At 40.0% G+C, this 15,646-nt stretch overlaps 2 protein-coding genes across 2 annotated transcripts in view; one reads left to right on the top strand and one right to left on the bottom strand.

The window, feature by feature from the left end:
- The window catches only part of cant1a (calcium activated nucleotidase 1a), an 865,245-nt gene that overhangs the window by 724,784 nt on the left and 124,815 nt on the right, over positions 1 to 15,646 (top strand). The window lies entirely within an intron of this gene.
- On the bottom strand, positions 1,472 to 13,940 carry LOC119421659 (ethanolamine-phosphate cytidylyltransferase). Its single transcript, XM_037689006.1, has 13 exons — positions 13,661 to 13,940; positions 6,811 to 6,899; positions 5,527 to 5,688; positions 5,382 to 5,448; positions 5,211 to 5,295; positions 5,094 to 5,135; positions 4,460 to 4,592; positions 3,320 to 3,402; positions 3,162 to 3,239; positions 3,021 to 3,086; positions 2,868 to 2,933; positions 2,680 to 2,768; positions 1,472 to 2,576 (listed from the first exon to the last, which is right to left on the bottom strand). Exons 1-13 carry the CDS (start codon positions 13,795 to 13,797, stop codon positions 2,462 to 2,464), a joined length of 1,212 nt encoding a protein of 403 aa, XP_037544934.1. The 5' UTR covers positions 13,798 to 13,940; the 3' UTR covers positions 1,472 to 2,461.

A 15,646-nucleotide genomic window follows, 5' to 3' on the forward strand; every position in this document is an offset into this window, starting at 1 on the left:
GGACAGTTGAACACGGAGGCCTCCACCCCTGTTTAATGATGGTTTCTTTTCTCTCAAACCATCGTTCCTCTCTGTCCAGGATGTGCACATCTTCATCCCTGAAAGAGTGACCGCTGACCTGGAGATGAGTGTAGACCGCAGAGTCCTGGCCTGATGATGTTGATCTTCTGTGCTGGGCCATCCTTTTGGCCAGTGGCTGTTTAGTTTCCCCGATGTAAGACTGATCACCCTCCTGACACTGAACAACATACACAACATTACTCTGTTTGTGCCGGGGGACTGGATCTTTGGGATGAACCAGTCTTTAATGTATTTTGGGGTTTAAAAGCCACTGGGACGTTATGTTTAGAAAATAAACGTCTCAGTTTCTCTGATACTCCCTCAACATACGGAATGACCACTGGTCTGGGTCTGGGTTCCTCCTCAGGGCAGAAATGTGTTTCCACTCAAAGGTGCTCCACTTTATGGAAGCCCGTTTCCGCCAAGGAAAAGAAATATAACGTTCAATCTTGCATTATATTATGAGATACAACATCAAAATTTCAACTTTTAAAGTCATTTGACATTAAAAGTCAAAATTTTGACTTTCAGCATCATAATTATGAGATACAAAGTCTAAAGTTTGACTTTGTCATAATTATGAGATACAAAGTCAAATTTTCAACTTTCAGTCATAATTTTGACTTTGAAAGTCAAAGTTGTAATTATGAGATACAGTCCAATTTGTGACTTTCAGTCATAATTTTGACTTTCACAGTTGAAATTTCAACTTTCAGCGTCATAATTATGAGATACAAAGTCAAAAATTTGACTTTCAAAATCGTAATTATGAGATACAGTCAAAATTTTGACTTTGTCATAATTATGAGATGCAATTTTGACTTTCAAAGCCATAATTATGAGACACAAAGTCAAAAATTTGACTTTCAAAGCCATAATTATGAGATACAAAGTCAAAATTTGAACTTCGTCATAATTTTGACTTTCAAAGTTGAAATTTAAACGTTCAGTGTCATAATTATGTGATACAAAGTCAAAATAAGTCATAATTTTGACTTTGAAAGTCAAAAATTTTTACTTTCAAAGTCAAAATTATGAGACAAAATCAAAAATTTGACTTTCAACATCATAATTATGAGATACAAAGTCAAAATTTCGACTTTCAAAGTCGAAATTTCAACTTTCAGTGTCATAATTAAGAGATGCAAAGTCAGAAAGTCGAAATCTTGACTTAGAAAGTCAACATTTTTACTTTAAAAGTTAACATTTTTATTTTGTATTTCATAATTATGACCATATTACCATAATAAATAATTATTACCATTTTTAGTTTTATTAATTTCATTGGCGGAAACAGGCGTCCATACCTTTAAGTCCAAAACACAGACTTGCTTTTCTTTGAATCCTATGAAAATAAATAAAAAATGACACTTGGCATACATCTTCTAAGTAAAATCAAGACATGAAACACTTTCTGGCAATACCTTTTTATTAGCAATAATATACTGTAAATCCAATCATTTCTATATTATATGTCAACTGGGAGCGATCAGTAACAACACATCATAATCTACAGTAAACAGCTTGACAAAGACACGTGGGAACAGCAGTTCACAGAGTGGAGAGGAGTAAAATACACATCTACCAAAAAAAAGGTATATTATTATTCATTCCATCTGATAAAGACACAGAAGTTAAATTACTCTGGATTTAAGAGACTGTATGAAATGCGCTCCATGTTCAAGGCAACAACACTTAGCATTTGTTAGGTTTCTTTAGTTACACCATGGAAGTTGCAGGTCAAACATGTAATTATCTTTATGTATTAACTCTAAGACAGTCGTACTCAAAAGGTCAAACCTTCAGGGGTCAACAGTGTGCATCTTTGAGTAAGAAAAACAAGAATAGTTGTTTTGAACAAAGTACAGAGAAGAAGGGAAACGTCTCCTCTGATCGTCTAGTGGTTTCTACAACCTGCAGAGAGCCTATAGTCACTTTCTAATACTTCCATAGATAGATGCAGTATATATACACATGGATTAGATGTGGGATTAGGCTCATCGCTGTACAAAAAGCAGCAACAGCCTCGTGGAAATGACTACTCACATCACTTCCTTGTTTTATATTTAAAAGTTTGACCAACATCTCAAGTCTGCACACAAAAGTAAATAATAAAAGTTGTTTTTTTTTTTTTAAGGCAAATAATAATAAAGGTTTAAAATGTCCAAAGACATAAAATATAAATTTCAAGATATGTATTTATATTCATAACATCTTCTTTGTTCTGCCTTATTATTTATGTTGCTCCACCAACACACATGATGGGCCCACAGCAGAACATCCAGGTTTAACACTCCACTGCTGTTGTTCACCAGCATCATGTGGAGAGAGCGTTGGTTTTCCTGTACACCAGTTGAACTTAGCTGGTCAGTGTTGAGTTAGAAGCGCAGACGTTGATGCCTTAGAGCAGAGCTTGGGCTCTTTCTTTACTCTTGTCCTCCTCTTGTCGCTTCATGGCCTGGATCACAGCCATCTCTTTGGCTTCCTTCTTCTGGTTTCTCGCCTCAAACAGCAACCTGAATTGAACCATTGAAATAAAGGGAATAACCATTACATGACTGCATGTTTCCAATATATTGTAAGCATTCCTTTAAAGAAAAGCCTGGCCTTTCCTTGCACCTGTTTTTGATTATTCTTTGCACAATTGCATCCGTTGTAAGGCTGTTCCCACTGTCGACAGTTCGGAGTATCCCTCTTCTCCTCGGCTCCTACGTATGAAGAGAATATGATCCGAGCAAACTGTCAGTAAAGTCTCATCAAGAGCTTCTAAAACAAACGGGTGCACATGGCAGTAACTGGATTCTTACAGCGTAAGGATCAGACCCATCTCTATCGGGGTATATCGCTGTCTTCCCGTGGCAAACAAGATCCACCTGAAGACACGAAGCCATGATGAGTAAACAGCTGTTTGTTTTTAAACGCTAACCACACGGACGTGTAAGATCAGTGTATTTTCTTGCCTTGAAATGATCCAGCAAATCTTTTGTGACCGCGAAGGGCGCACCGATCACCACTTCTGATACATACTGCAACGAAACAGATCAGATCAATTGAAGCACAGCATTTGTGCTGGCGACAAACGATGACGAAGAAGATCTTACTCTGCAAGCCAGGACGCTCAGTGTCCTCTCGTGGACATTCATGATGGGGTAGTTCTTCCTTTTGTAACGATTTACCTCCTGAAAAGCACGAGGAGCCGTAGAACAAACGCCCTCTCAGCGAAGAGGTGAAGATCTTAAATGAGTATATAAAAACCTACTTGATCAAAGTGCAGCCCCACTATGATGTACGGCTTCTCTGCTAGCTTGTGCACCGCTTCCAGGAAGTCCACGTGTCCAATGTCTGGAAGGAGAAGAGTCAAGGAGGACAGGGACTTTTGTCAAGCTGATCGTTTTGGTGCTTTCTTCTGAGCTGAAACAGTTCATGACTGTATGAGTTTCATTGTTCTCTTAGATATCCAACAATGTTTAGTCAGGTCATCTGGGCAGTTTATTATTTTGTTGAAACGTTTCGTCTTTCATCCGAAGGACTTCATCAGTCTGAGGAGCCACAACAAACTCAGTCCCTCAAGCAGCACACTCACATAGTGGGTCAACCAGTTTGCTGGTGATAAGATGGTTTCTGGGGCCCGCCCTCTCCCCTGTCGACTCCTCTGAGGCAGCCATAGTCAAAGTGGTTCAAAACATCAAAGTTCATGCTCAATAATCCAGATTTAAAAAATCCAACAAAGTTCAGTCATGTCCTCTGGACGGTTTCATTTGTTGTTGAGACGTTTTGTCCTACACTAGTGGGATCACAAACTGGCCCACTCACATAGTGGGCAACACAATGGCTCAGTGGTTAGCACTGTTGCCTCACAGAAAGGAGCTCCTGGGTTCAATCCCCGGTTAGACCCGGGGTCTTTCTGTGTGGAGTTTGCATGTTCTTCTCGTATTTGCGTGAGTTTTCTCCGGGTACTTCGGTTTCCTCCCACAGACCAAAAACATGCTTCAGGTCCAGGCCTCCTTTGCAAAAGAGATCTGTGATCTCAATGGGATTTGTCTGGTTAAATAAAGGTTAATAAAACAACTCTATGTGGCTGTAATGCTTGTGGGACTGAGTTTGTTGTGGCTGCTCGGACTGAAGAAGTCCTTTGGATGAAGGACGAAACGTCTCAAAAACAACAACAAAAAATCTGTCCAGATGACCTGACTGAATTTTGTTGGATTATTTTTTTTTTTTTACCTGGATTATTGAGCATGAACTTTGATGCTCTTGGATATATTTTGGTTATCTGTTTTTAGTTTGTTATAATTTGTGAAGCGGTTTGTGAATGTATTGTTTTAGTTTGAAACCCAATGCAAAGATTGAATTTAAAATAACATCTGCAGAAAGTTAAGGTTCGTTTCTGAAAGGATACGAAAGAGGTCGAAGGCTCCTGCTACGTAGATGATGGTGTCTCCCAGCTGAGGTTCCTGGCCTGAGGCAAACTGAATGATCTTCTGAGAAGTCTGCAGGAACTGCGACACTCCTGTCCAGGGACTGTGGCCCTTCTGAACACATTAACCAAACTAAATAAGTATAAATGAATGGAGCAGCAACAGTACAGATAAACTCCTTGATATTTCTGAGGAAAATTCATCTTTATGTATCTTTATGTAGCATCACTGCCACCTAGTGGTGAAAGTTGTTCAAAGCAAACTGAAAGCTGGTCCAAAAACCCTTGCCAAAGTAACACCATTTACTCTTCCTGTCCTAATTGTTCAAGCTCTTAACTGTTTGCCAGTGAAAGTTTACTGGCTCTGCCCATTCAGGAACAGAAGTGGCATTCACAGTTTGCTGGCAAAGCCTGCTAAATGATTACTAAGTAGGTCTAAAACAAAGACCTTTGCTCAATAACGGCTGACATCTGGCCCAAAGGGCAACTTTTCCTACTTCAGTGTCAGAACTATGAGGAAAGAAGAAGAATTAATAGCCAGAATTGTTCCACACAAATCCCACTGGCAGGTTTGGCTGCGAGTGGAGGGTTTTATATCGCTCCGATTCAGCTTTACCTTTCCAAAGTTGTCTTTATGCTGCTGATAGTCTGAACTGTCCTGGAAAGAAAAGAGGAGAAAATTTGGTTTGTCCTGTCGAGTGAGCGCACAAGTAGGGAATTTGGCAGAACTCACGATGTTGCTGTGGTGTGCTTTGGTCATGAGCAGCATCCTGCCGACGAGGTCTGTGGTTGAAACTCCCTGCGTCCTCTTACACTCTCTGCAACAACGCAACACACTGTGTGAGTGCATCCAGAAACCTCAAAGCCAGCTTGTTTCTCTGCACATTTGAACCGAAACGCTCACCTGTAGCGTCCCGACTTCTTCACCTCTTCGTACGTGTCTTTCCCATCTACAGTTAGAGTTATATCATCTGAAACAACACGACACACTCGCAGTTGTTCATAACTTTAATATTAGCCTAACTCAAAGCAGCGCGATAATTTCCTACCTCCGTGCACGCAGAAGTCACAGCTGAACTTGTCGAGCGTCTCGAGGGTTGTGACGTACGGGGCTCCTTCTACAACTTCGTCCACCCATTTGATGGCCCGGACCATCTTGTATCGTTCTTCCTGAGTGAAAACTGGTGGGCCCTTGTGCTTAGCAATCTCACCTTTAAAGCAAAATGAAGAAATCAAGAAGAAAAGGTGTCCCGATTATTCCAACTGCAATAAAAGGGTCTACCGTACTTGCTGTCGTACACGTCATATCAGTCCAAATATGTCCAATAAAGGGGAAAAAACATAAATAAGTCACTTTGCTGTATAAGTCGCATCTGTTATGCGTCACCGCTGACCACCTGGAAATGTGGGCCGGTGTTGTGCCAAAAATTGATTGGCGGACAAATGGCGGCCGCAAGAACGTGCACGGGAAGACTTTAACAAGAATTTAACAAGATTAACACTTAAAAACAATGATTTTTTTGCTCGAAATTATAGTAAATGTGTGTCTCAGTTGAACTTTTCCTTAATAAATGCACTTTAATGGTCAAATCAGCTGCGTTTCACCTGGGCGGCGCGGCGAAATGCAGCTGATTTGACGTTTGCTCCATGAGTTTGGATGTGAGACGAAGGTGGCTTGGTATGGCAAGCCAAGAGTCTTAATTAATAGCCACTTTTACCTATTAATGAGACACTTGGCTTGCCATATTGCTCGAGGGACCTCTAGTGGCTGAAAATGGTAGTGTTCTATATTTTCAGTCAGAATGAATGAAATTATCAGATCTCTGCCAAAAATTGAGTTATAAATTTTGGAAAAAACATGTATTAGTCGCTTTGCTGTATAAGTTGCAGAACTCGCAAATTTATGCAAAAGGTGCGACTTATGTAGCAAAAATACGGTAACTTAAAATAGAAATGCCCTCGACTCAATGGATGTGCAGCAACGCGAGATGTAAGGACGTGATCAGTGACCTGCAGTTCACTAAAATGATGTCTGAGTTGCTTTAGATGGAGAAAAAACTTCCTTCTTTGGTGGCCACAATCTGATTATTTGTTTACTTGACCCACAAATCTTTCCAGCCCCTCATATTGAAGAGCACACTGACCTCTGTTCACGGCGTGTACTCGCTCCCTGCAGAGAATAAGAATCAGCATGTGCAGCATGCGTGTCTCGAGACAACAACATGAGCAGCAATCACGAGCAGAGAAGTGACTGCACGCCCCGTAAGAAAGCTCATCACATTTCTGAATCTTTAGGTAACGACATCACATGGTTCTAAGACCTAAAGCCTTACTGTCTGTGTGCACTCCAACGATGAGGTACTCCCCCATAGCTTTGGCCTGTCGCAGCTGGTTCGAGTGGCCGTAGTGCACCATGTCATAGCTGTGAAGGAAAAAAAAAAACGCTTAAGCGTGTACAAAAGTTACATACTGTAGAAACTTGAAGGATTGTTTTTAAAACCTTGAGGAAGTCGACGATAAGGAAAAAAAGCATTGGCTTAGTGCAGAGGTCTGCAACCTGCGGTTCTGGAGCCACAAGTGGCTCTTTGGTCCCTCTGCAGCGGCTCCTTCAGACTCTGACCAAAACTAACATAAAACTGAATTTTAATTAAATTATTGCCAACAATGAAAATGGCTAGGTTTAGCAGATTTCCTGTCATTTTCAAGTATGTGAAGAATAGTACAAATCCAAGGCGTAAAACATGTGGACTACGTCATGCTAGTAGGTTGTTAGCCACTTTAAGTCTCACAGCGTGATCTTTCTCTCAGAACCACAAGAATGCTTTGGAATATCTTCAAGACAAGTTGATGAGAAGGAATATTTGATGACACAAAGAATAAAACACAAAAATCAAAGTCAAAGTAAACAAAAGTGTTTATTTTGCTTCAAAAATGTAACTGGATATCCAACAAACTGGCCTAATTTTATACTGTCTTTAACTTTATGCTTTAAGTAGGATATTTAATTGTTCAACAGTTAAGAGAACTCACATCAGCCTGTAGATTTCAGTGTTTTAAGTTTTATAAAATTGAAAAAAAAACTATATATTTTTTCTTTCTTTACATGAATCTGGTCTTTTCTTTTGCATTAAAATGTAAAAATATTAATAAATGTTCATAATAGTTAGACATTTTTCGTTTTATAATATCACCCCCACTGGATGGAAAAGCCATCTCGAACCAACTACCGTATTTTTCGCTGTATAAGTCGCACCTTTTTGCATAAATTTGAAAGTCCTGTGACTTATACACCGAAGTGACTAATATACATTTTTTCCCAAAAAATTTATAACTCAATTTATGGCTGAGATCTGATGATTTCATTCAATCTGACATGGGAAATATTGAACACTACCATTTTCAGCCACTAGAGGGCTCTCGAGCAATATGTCAAGTCAAGTGTCTCATTAATAGGTAATAGTGGCTATTATTGAGATACTTGGCTTGCCATACCAAGCCACCTTCGTCTCACTCCAGAACTCATAGAGCAAACGTCAAATCAGCTGCATTTCGCCGCATCACCCAGGTGAAATGCAGCTGATTTGACCATTAAAGTGCATTTATTAAGGAAAAGTTCAACTGAGACACAGCTTTGCTTTTACTGCGAGCAAACAAATAATTGTTTTTAAGTGTTAATCTTGTTAAAGTCCTCCCATGAACGCTCCCGTGACTGTCATTAGGCAGCCGATCGATTTTTGGCACAACACCAGCCCACATTTTCGGATGGTCCGAGGTGACGCATAACAAACGTGACACATCAGCGGTGATACAATACATAATACATGCGACTTATACGGTGAAGTGACTTAATTTATGGTTTTTTTTTTTCCACTTTATTAGACATACTTGGACTGATGCAACTTATACGGCGGAAAGTACGGTAGTGGTTCACGGGCCACCAGTTGACAGTACAGAGTTGTAGCAGGTTTTGTGGCTCCTGACATCATAATTAGTAGGCAAAGTGGCAAAAATGGCTCTTTTTATCAAAAAAGGTTGCAAACTTCTCGTTTAGTTATACTTAAAAAAGACTTGGCAGTTGCCCACAACTCAACAGATGCCAACTTTACCTTCAAAAATTACAACGCACTTTGTTTATGAACAATTTTTTTTAAACAGAGCTTTATTACATTTACACTGTTCAGTGAGTTTGACTGGTGCACTTTTTATGATCTGACAAAGAGTCGACCATAAAAGCGTGACAGCTACAAAACTGACTGTGGATAATTAGATTAGCGCAGATTAGACTGAGGTTGCAAAGCCATAATCTCTCAAAGTGAGAACAGATGCACATTAGTCTCCTATCAGGGCCCCAAGCAACTTAATATTAATAATAACTTAATATTTCATTTCTTCTCTCTGCTTTGACCAGAATCCTGGAAGGAAATAACTACAGGATAATAACAGTGTTGTGACACCATACATGTGAGAACATGTAACGGTCACTAAATGCCTCAGCTGCCATTTTCACCAGTAAAAAACCTATCTGACAAGACATGACGTGCATCCAGATCATAACCCGGATTCAAAAGACGCTTGTTGCCATGAGCAGGGAATCTTGTGTTTGGGTTCCAAGCTGGAGGTGCTCTTAGGTGACGGAACAGGCTGAGAAGAATGCAAATAAGGAGCCGCCAGAGTGGAATGAGAAGAGATGAAAACTTATTGGGTTACCCAAGAGCGGGAGGCTTCTGTCTTTCTTTGGTGGTGGGGAGTTTATTTATGCCAGTGAGATACTGTTTTGCTCCTGTATTTTTTATCAGGAATAGATCATGAGCGTATCACTGTGAGCTGATGAAACTTTAATTAGGGGAGCCTGTTAGCAGACACCCAAATGGCACCGAAGCCTCTGAAGGGCAGCAACCTGAAGACATCTGTGTGCGCGACGACGCAGTGTGAGGGGAACGTTAACTAACACCAGGAGTTTGAAACCGAGCTGAACCCTTGGGCTGATCCAAGATGGTAAACTTGAAATCAATGAGCGATACTCTGGTGTGTTGACACTCTGCAGTGGACTTTACACTCCTCCCTGATGATGCTTCTCCTTGCAGTGATCTTTAAACCCTGTCACGCTTCAGTGTGACAAACAAGAGCATGCATGGAAAAAGCCCACAAGTTCATGTGACTGTGATCTTTCCTTGGAATTTTCCTCTCGAGCCGCTGACAAAGCAGGAACCAGCAGGAGCACCGGGAGGTAGCAGCCGGAGCAGGTGTGGACCGGAGGGGTTAGAGGGGTTAACGGCACAAGCTCTGTTGACATTAGCTTTCTTTGCATGCTCACCCCACCGATTAATATTTAGGCATCCCAAATATTCCTTGACATGCCATGAAACCGTAGATACGCAGCCACACAGAAATGGCAGGAATTCTGCGAGAGAAAGGCCATAATCCTGGTCTTCATATACAGAAATTCAAACCATGTGTTTGGAAGCAGCAGCACGCCACATGCACCAAGACCTGGCCTTTTCACTCGCAGGACACTTTGAGCTAAACTGAGGATTATTTTCCCAGGTTATTCATAGAAAAACTTTTGTTGAAATATTTCTAGAACTCCCATAAAACAATAAAAAAAAATGCATGATTTTTCCAGGAAAAAAAGTAAAATATAACTAGAGAAACTTTATGTGAAAGTGTAGCGTGAACACTGAGAGCTAAAGGACAGCTGAAATCTGCTGAAGAAGGCAAAAGTGAGTTGATAAAGCTAAAAGGAGCAAAAACAACAGCTGAAAGCTAGAAGTAAACATTACCTAAAAGAAGCAAGTGCTAGTTAAAGTAGCAAATAGCTAACTAAAAACTATATACATTATAACAAAGCACTAGATAAAAGTAGCAAAGCGATAGCTAGAAGCTAAAAGTAGCAAAATCTTGATTAAAAGCAAAAAAAAAAAGGGCATCAAGTAGCTAAAATCTAAAATTAGAAAAATACTATTTAAAAGCTAAATTTCCCAAAAGACTAGCTAAAAGCCTATTGTCGAGGAGGCTAGTTAAAAAGCTAAAAGTAGCAAATAGTTAGCAGCTAAAAGTAGCAAAGACCAGTTTAAAAGCTCAAAGTATGAAAAGCATGGGTAGGTAAAAGCTAAAATTGCAAAAGTTTACCTAAAAGCTAAAAGTAGCAAAAGTCTAGTTGAAAGCTAAAAATAGAGATGGCTAGCTAAAAGTAGCAAAAGTCCACCTAAAAGCTAAAAGTAGAGATGGCTAGCAAAAAGCTAAAAGTAGCAAAAGGCTAGCTAAAAAATACAAGTAGCAAATGGTTAGCTAAAAGATAAAAGTAGCAAAAGGCTAGCTCAAAAATAAAAGTAGCAAAAGGCTAGTTGAAAGCTAATAGAGATGGCTAGCTAAAAGTAGCAAAAGTCCACCTAAAAGCTAAAAGTAGAGATGGCTAGCAAAAAGCTAAAAGTTGCAAAAGGCTAACTAAAAGATGAAAGTAGAGAAGGCTATCAAAAAGCTAAAAGTAGCAAAAGTCTACCTAAAAGAAGCTAAAAGTAACAAAAGGCTAGCTAAAAGATAAAAGTAACAAAAGGCTAGATAAAAGTAGCAAAAGTCTACCTAAAAGTAGAGATGGCTAGCAACAAGCTAAAAGTAGCAAAAGGCTAAATGAAAGCTAAAAATAGAGAGGGCTAGCTAAAAGTAGCAAAAGTCTACCTACAAGTAGAGATGGCTAGCAACAAGTTAAAAGTAACAAAAAGCTAGCTAAAAGATAAAAGTAACAAAAGGCTAGCTCAAAGATAAAAGTAGAGGACAGTAACTAATCCAAAAGGTTTTATAAAACAAAACAACTTTTATTCTGTATCTGACTTCAAAGAGAACAATGTTTCTGAATTACAGAGATCTCTGCGTGTTTCTATGGGAAAATATTTTAAAGCTAATAAAACAAATTTAATGAAAACTTTTAATAGTTCCAAAAAACCTAAAGTTACAGCACAAATCTGAATGAGCTGAACTTTTTCTATTTATTTTTGTCTAAAATATAGAGGGAGTCAGCTTGCCAAGAAATGTATGGAAAAAATAAACAAGTAAACAATTGAAGCAACTTTTACACAGCAGGGCCTTTTCCTATGAAACCTCATGAAAGTACCAGCATTAGGTTAATAAATAAATCATATGAATAAAACAGAAATGACAGAGTGGAACATTTTCACCTGATGAATTCAAAGTACTTTTAACTCTCACTAATTCAGCTCTAAATCCTGTTAGTGGTGAATGTTCTTTATCAAACCTCATGAAGTGTTTCTGACACCAAGCTCAAAGTCAGTTTTACCAAAAGTTTGTTTGTTTGCAAACTATTTTACAGTTGTCTGTAAAACAAGTTATGCCAAACATTAAACTGGACAAAGCAGATTAGTTATTACTTTTATTGCGTATGTTTGTCCTTTTGTCACATGATGCAAACCCTGCTACATCAACCGCATCACGTCCATTGATACTTTCCTTTTTATTTCTGTGTTTAATTAAGACGTGTCGGGGCAGTCGTGGGTCTGCAGCTCAGACGTTTCAAGCCTCAGCAGAACGAATCAAGGTCCTCTTATCTGTTCCAACAACGCCATATTTGATACGGTAATCTGGCTCCAGCTTCCTGTTTCATGTGTAGAAAATGAAAGATGTCCCAAAGTGAGGTCATTTAAAGGAATAATAAAACTTCCTCGCTGGAGGAATTGTGTTGGCAGTGATTCAGGCTGATTGGAGCGATCTCTGTTCACCTGCAGCTGGCTTCATAAGAAAAGGCCCAAATACGAGCGGCTGACTTTATTTGCTTTTTAATAAGTGAGAAGACACATTTCTTCATTTTAATCATTTAAAAAATGCCAAAAAATAACCAGCCCAATTCATGGACTTAATGAGACGCATCTAACAACTGGATTACTTTTATTTATATGTTAATGTCATAAAATGTAGGGAAAGTAACAAATAAATACACAGTTACAAATGTATCAGAGTCACTTGTTCAGGTAAACAACTCAACGGCTGCAGAGTACGAGTGAATGAAGAGTTTCAATCTACCAACCAACTCCTAAAGCAGGGGTCTGCAACCTGCGGCTCTGGAGCCACATACGGCTCTTTGGTCCCTCCGCAGCGGCTCCTTGAAGCTTCGACCAAAACTGACATAAAACTGACTTTTATTGTTGTTACAACAACAAAAATGGACTAGTTTAAGCTGTTTTTCTGTCATTTCTTTTTATCAAATATGTGAACACTGGAACATGTACAAGGAGTAAAACATACTCACTTTAATTTGATGCTTTATTTCTATACTTAATTAATTTTTCCACAATAAAAAGAATACGTAGGTCTGCATAGTTCATAGTTTTTATTAATTAATTAGTAATTAATATTCAATTATTATTATTATTATTTTATTAATTAATATTATTCATTATTATTAATTAAATTCAGGTCTCTCTTGTAAATGAGTCCTCAAGGCTCAATGGGATTAACCTGTCTAAATAAAGGTTGAATGAATTTAATTTACTGTTTTTTATTCTTATTTTTAATCCTCAGACAAATAGTGTTAAGTTATTATTTTTATATGAACGTTTCTGTTCAGTGCCCTGAGATTACTTCTGTTGGGACTTAGCGATGTATAAATAAATTTAATTTAATAATAAATTGTAAAAAAAACGACCCCCCCCCCTCTTTACAAGAATTTAGTCTTTTCATTTGTCTTAAATTGTAAAAATATAAATTATTAGATATTTTTTAGCTCTATAATGTCACCACTAGTGGCCACACAAGCCCCTCCAGCGAACCTAAGGAGGCCCATGGGCCACCAGTTGATAATCCCAGTGGTAGCAGGTTGTTACGGCTCTGAACGTTTTTAATTTAGTGAACGACTGTGTACAATGGCTCTTTTGATCGTAAAGGTTGCAGACCCCTGCCCTACAGACAGACCCCCCCCCCCACACACACACACACACACCAATCATCAGCAAAGATGCATTCTGTTCTTATGTAATAGCAGAGCTGTGCTCCATGCGGTGCAGTTACAGTGATGCAGCTGATGTGATGGCCTCACATTAAATCCCTTCAGAGTCAGGGGGCTGCAGAAGGCTCGAAGTTTAGCCTGAACACGAGCTGATGGGGGGTCCTGCAGGGGAGGGGGGCAGCGGGCCTGTCCTGGTGGCAGCTCAGACCTCACACCTCAACATGACTCACCAGCCGTCGCACCACACGCGGACTCTTCTCCTCCTCTTCTCCGGGCTGCAGGCTGCAGCAGCCGGGGTCCCGCCCGCCTCCCTCCCGGGGGCCGGGCTCTCCTGGTGGAGGTGCTGGTGATGGCCGTTCTTGATCATTCTGCTCAGCTCGCGCGCGCCTCTCTCCGAGTCAGGTGCTTCTGCTGCACCGTGACAGGTGTGCGCCCCCCTCCTCCCTGACGGCGGCTTTCTGCGTGTCAGCCGTGGTGGTGGTGCGATGCGCCAACACCTCCTCCTCCTCCTCCTCCTCCTCGGGTCGACGCAGCGACGCACGCAGCGCGCGGCGGAAACGAGCGCGGACTCCTAAATCCCCTCCGTGTTCATTTGGACTCCTGTGAGTTTTATTTTGAAAACCTTGAACCGAGCTCCGTGTTTACAGCTTTACAACATCAGAGAGGCGGGGCCGACGTGTTGTTACGTAATGCAGCCGTTTATCCAAGGTCACGTGACCCCACTGGCTGTATATGGCGGCTCGTTTGATGTGACTGATGGGAACTGCAGTTCTAATGAATGTACTGAATCCCTAGAATCGATTCACTATAAATGATTCGTTCACTGAATCCTTCTGTTCCTGCAGTTTATTCCCAGGACATCCTTGTAAAAGAGATTAATAATCTCAACGGATTTCTTTCCTGGTAAAATAAAGGTCTCAGTGTTCATGAGTGACACAAACTCTACAGCGGCAAGCTGCACATTCACTAAATATAAATGTGGGTCCTCTTTTATTATTGTTGTTGTTGTTATTAAGACTTCAATAAGGGCACAGAACATTTGGTTATAGGAAAGACTGAAATAAAGATTGTGAAGTTTATCAATTAATGTAAAAAAACCAAAAAAAGCTGGATTAACATAAATACATAAATATTGCAGCTGTAGCATAAAGGCCATTAAATTGTGTCCAGACAACACTTCTTCTTCTTGACTCGCTCATCTTCATTCACTCACTTTCTTTCAGACATTTTTATTTTTTTTTATTTTATTTTGTGGGGGTGTGGTGTGTGTAAATGGTACTTGTTCTTAGACACCCCTGCATCGCTGCCGCCGCTTGCCCTGCTGTGAGTCCCACTCACTCTTCTTGTGTCTCCTCTCCTCATGTGTGTGTGTGTGTGTGTGTGTGTGTGTGTTTATTTTGATGTGGCTTGAGTCAACATTAGCCTTTAGCTTGGAGAACGATGTCATTGCCAATGGCATGAGAGCACATCCACATGAGGAGGAAACTGACTCTGTCCTGAATGATTTTAATGGAGTGTTTCATTCACTGACTGATGCATGCATTTTATTTGCAGTAAACGAATCACGTCACATTCACTCTGACGTCAACAACAGTTCCTCCCCGCCCACACGCTGCCGTGTTGTTCTGATTCACGTCACGAGTGACAGAATGTGGAAGTTCCACTCCTGACCGTCACGCTGGTGCCGAGCTCAGCTGAACTGAGAAAGGAACGAATCAGTTACTAAAATGATTCGGTTCAGTTCGTTCAGTCAAAAGACTCGTTCATTTGAACGAATCGTTCATGAACAACACTATGGATGGAGCTCAGAAACAGGCAGTTTTTACCAACTTCCTGTATAACAAGAAGGGTATTTATTTATTTATTAGCTGTATTATGATATAACTATAGCGATGGACTTGCGACCCGTCCAGGGTGTACCCCGCCCCTCGCACAGCGATTGCTGGACATGGGCACCGGCGACCCCCGTGACCCAAAATGGAAGAAGCGGATAAAAGATAATAGATGGATGGATATAACTATAAAAATTAAGATGATTAAAAGTTGTTTTTTTTATCATAACTTTACTAATTGGCTTTTATGTATATGAATGTTCCTGTAAAGTGCCCTGAGTCAACTTTGTTGTGATTTGGCGCTATATAAATAAACTGAATTGAATTGAATCAACTGCAGTATGTAAACACATGGATACATATGTAATACTATGTCAAAGTTTT

This window comes from Nematolebias whitei, chromosome 15, assembly GCF_014905685.2.
Source record: "Nematolebias whitei isolate Nwh7 chromosome 15, NemWhi1, whole genome shotgun sequence".
NCBI classification, from domain to species: domain Eukaryota; kingdom Metazoa; phylum Chordata; class Actinopteri; order Cyprinodontiformes; family Rivulidae; genus Nematolebias; species Nematolebias whitei.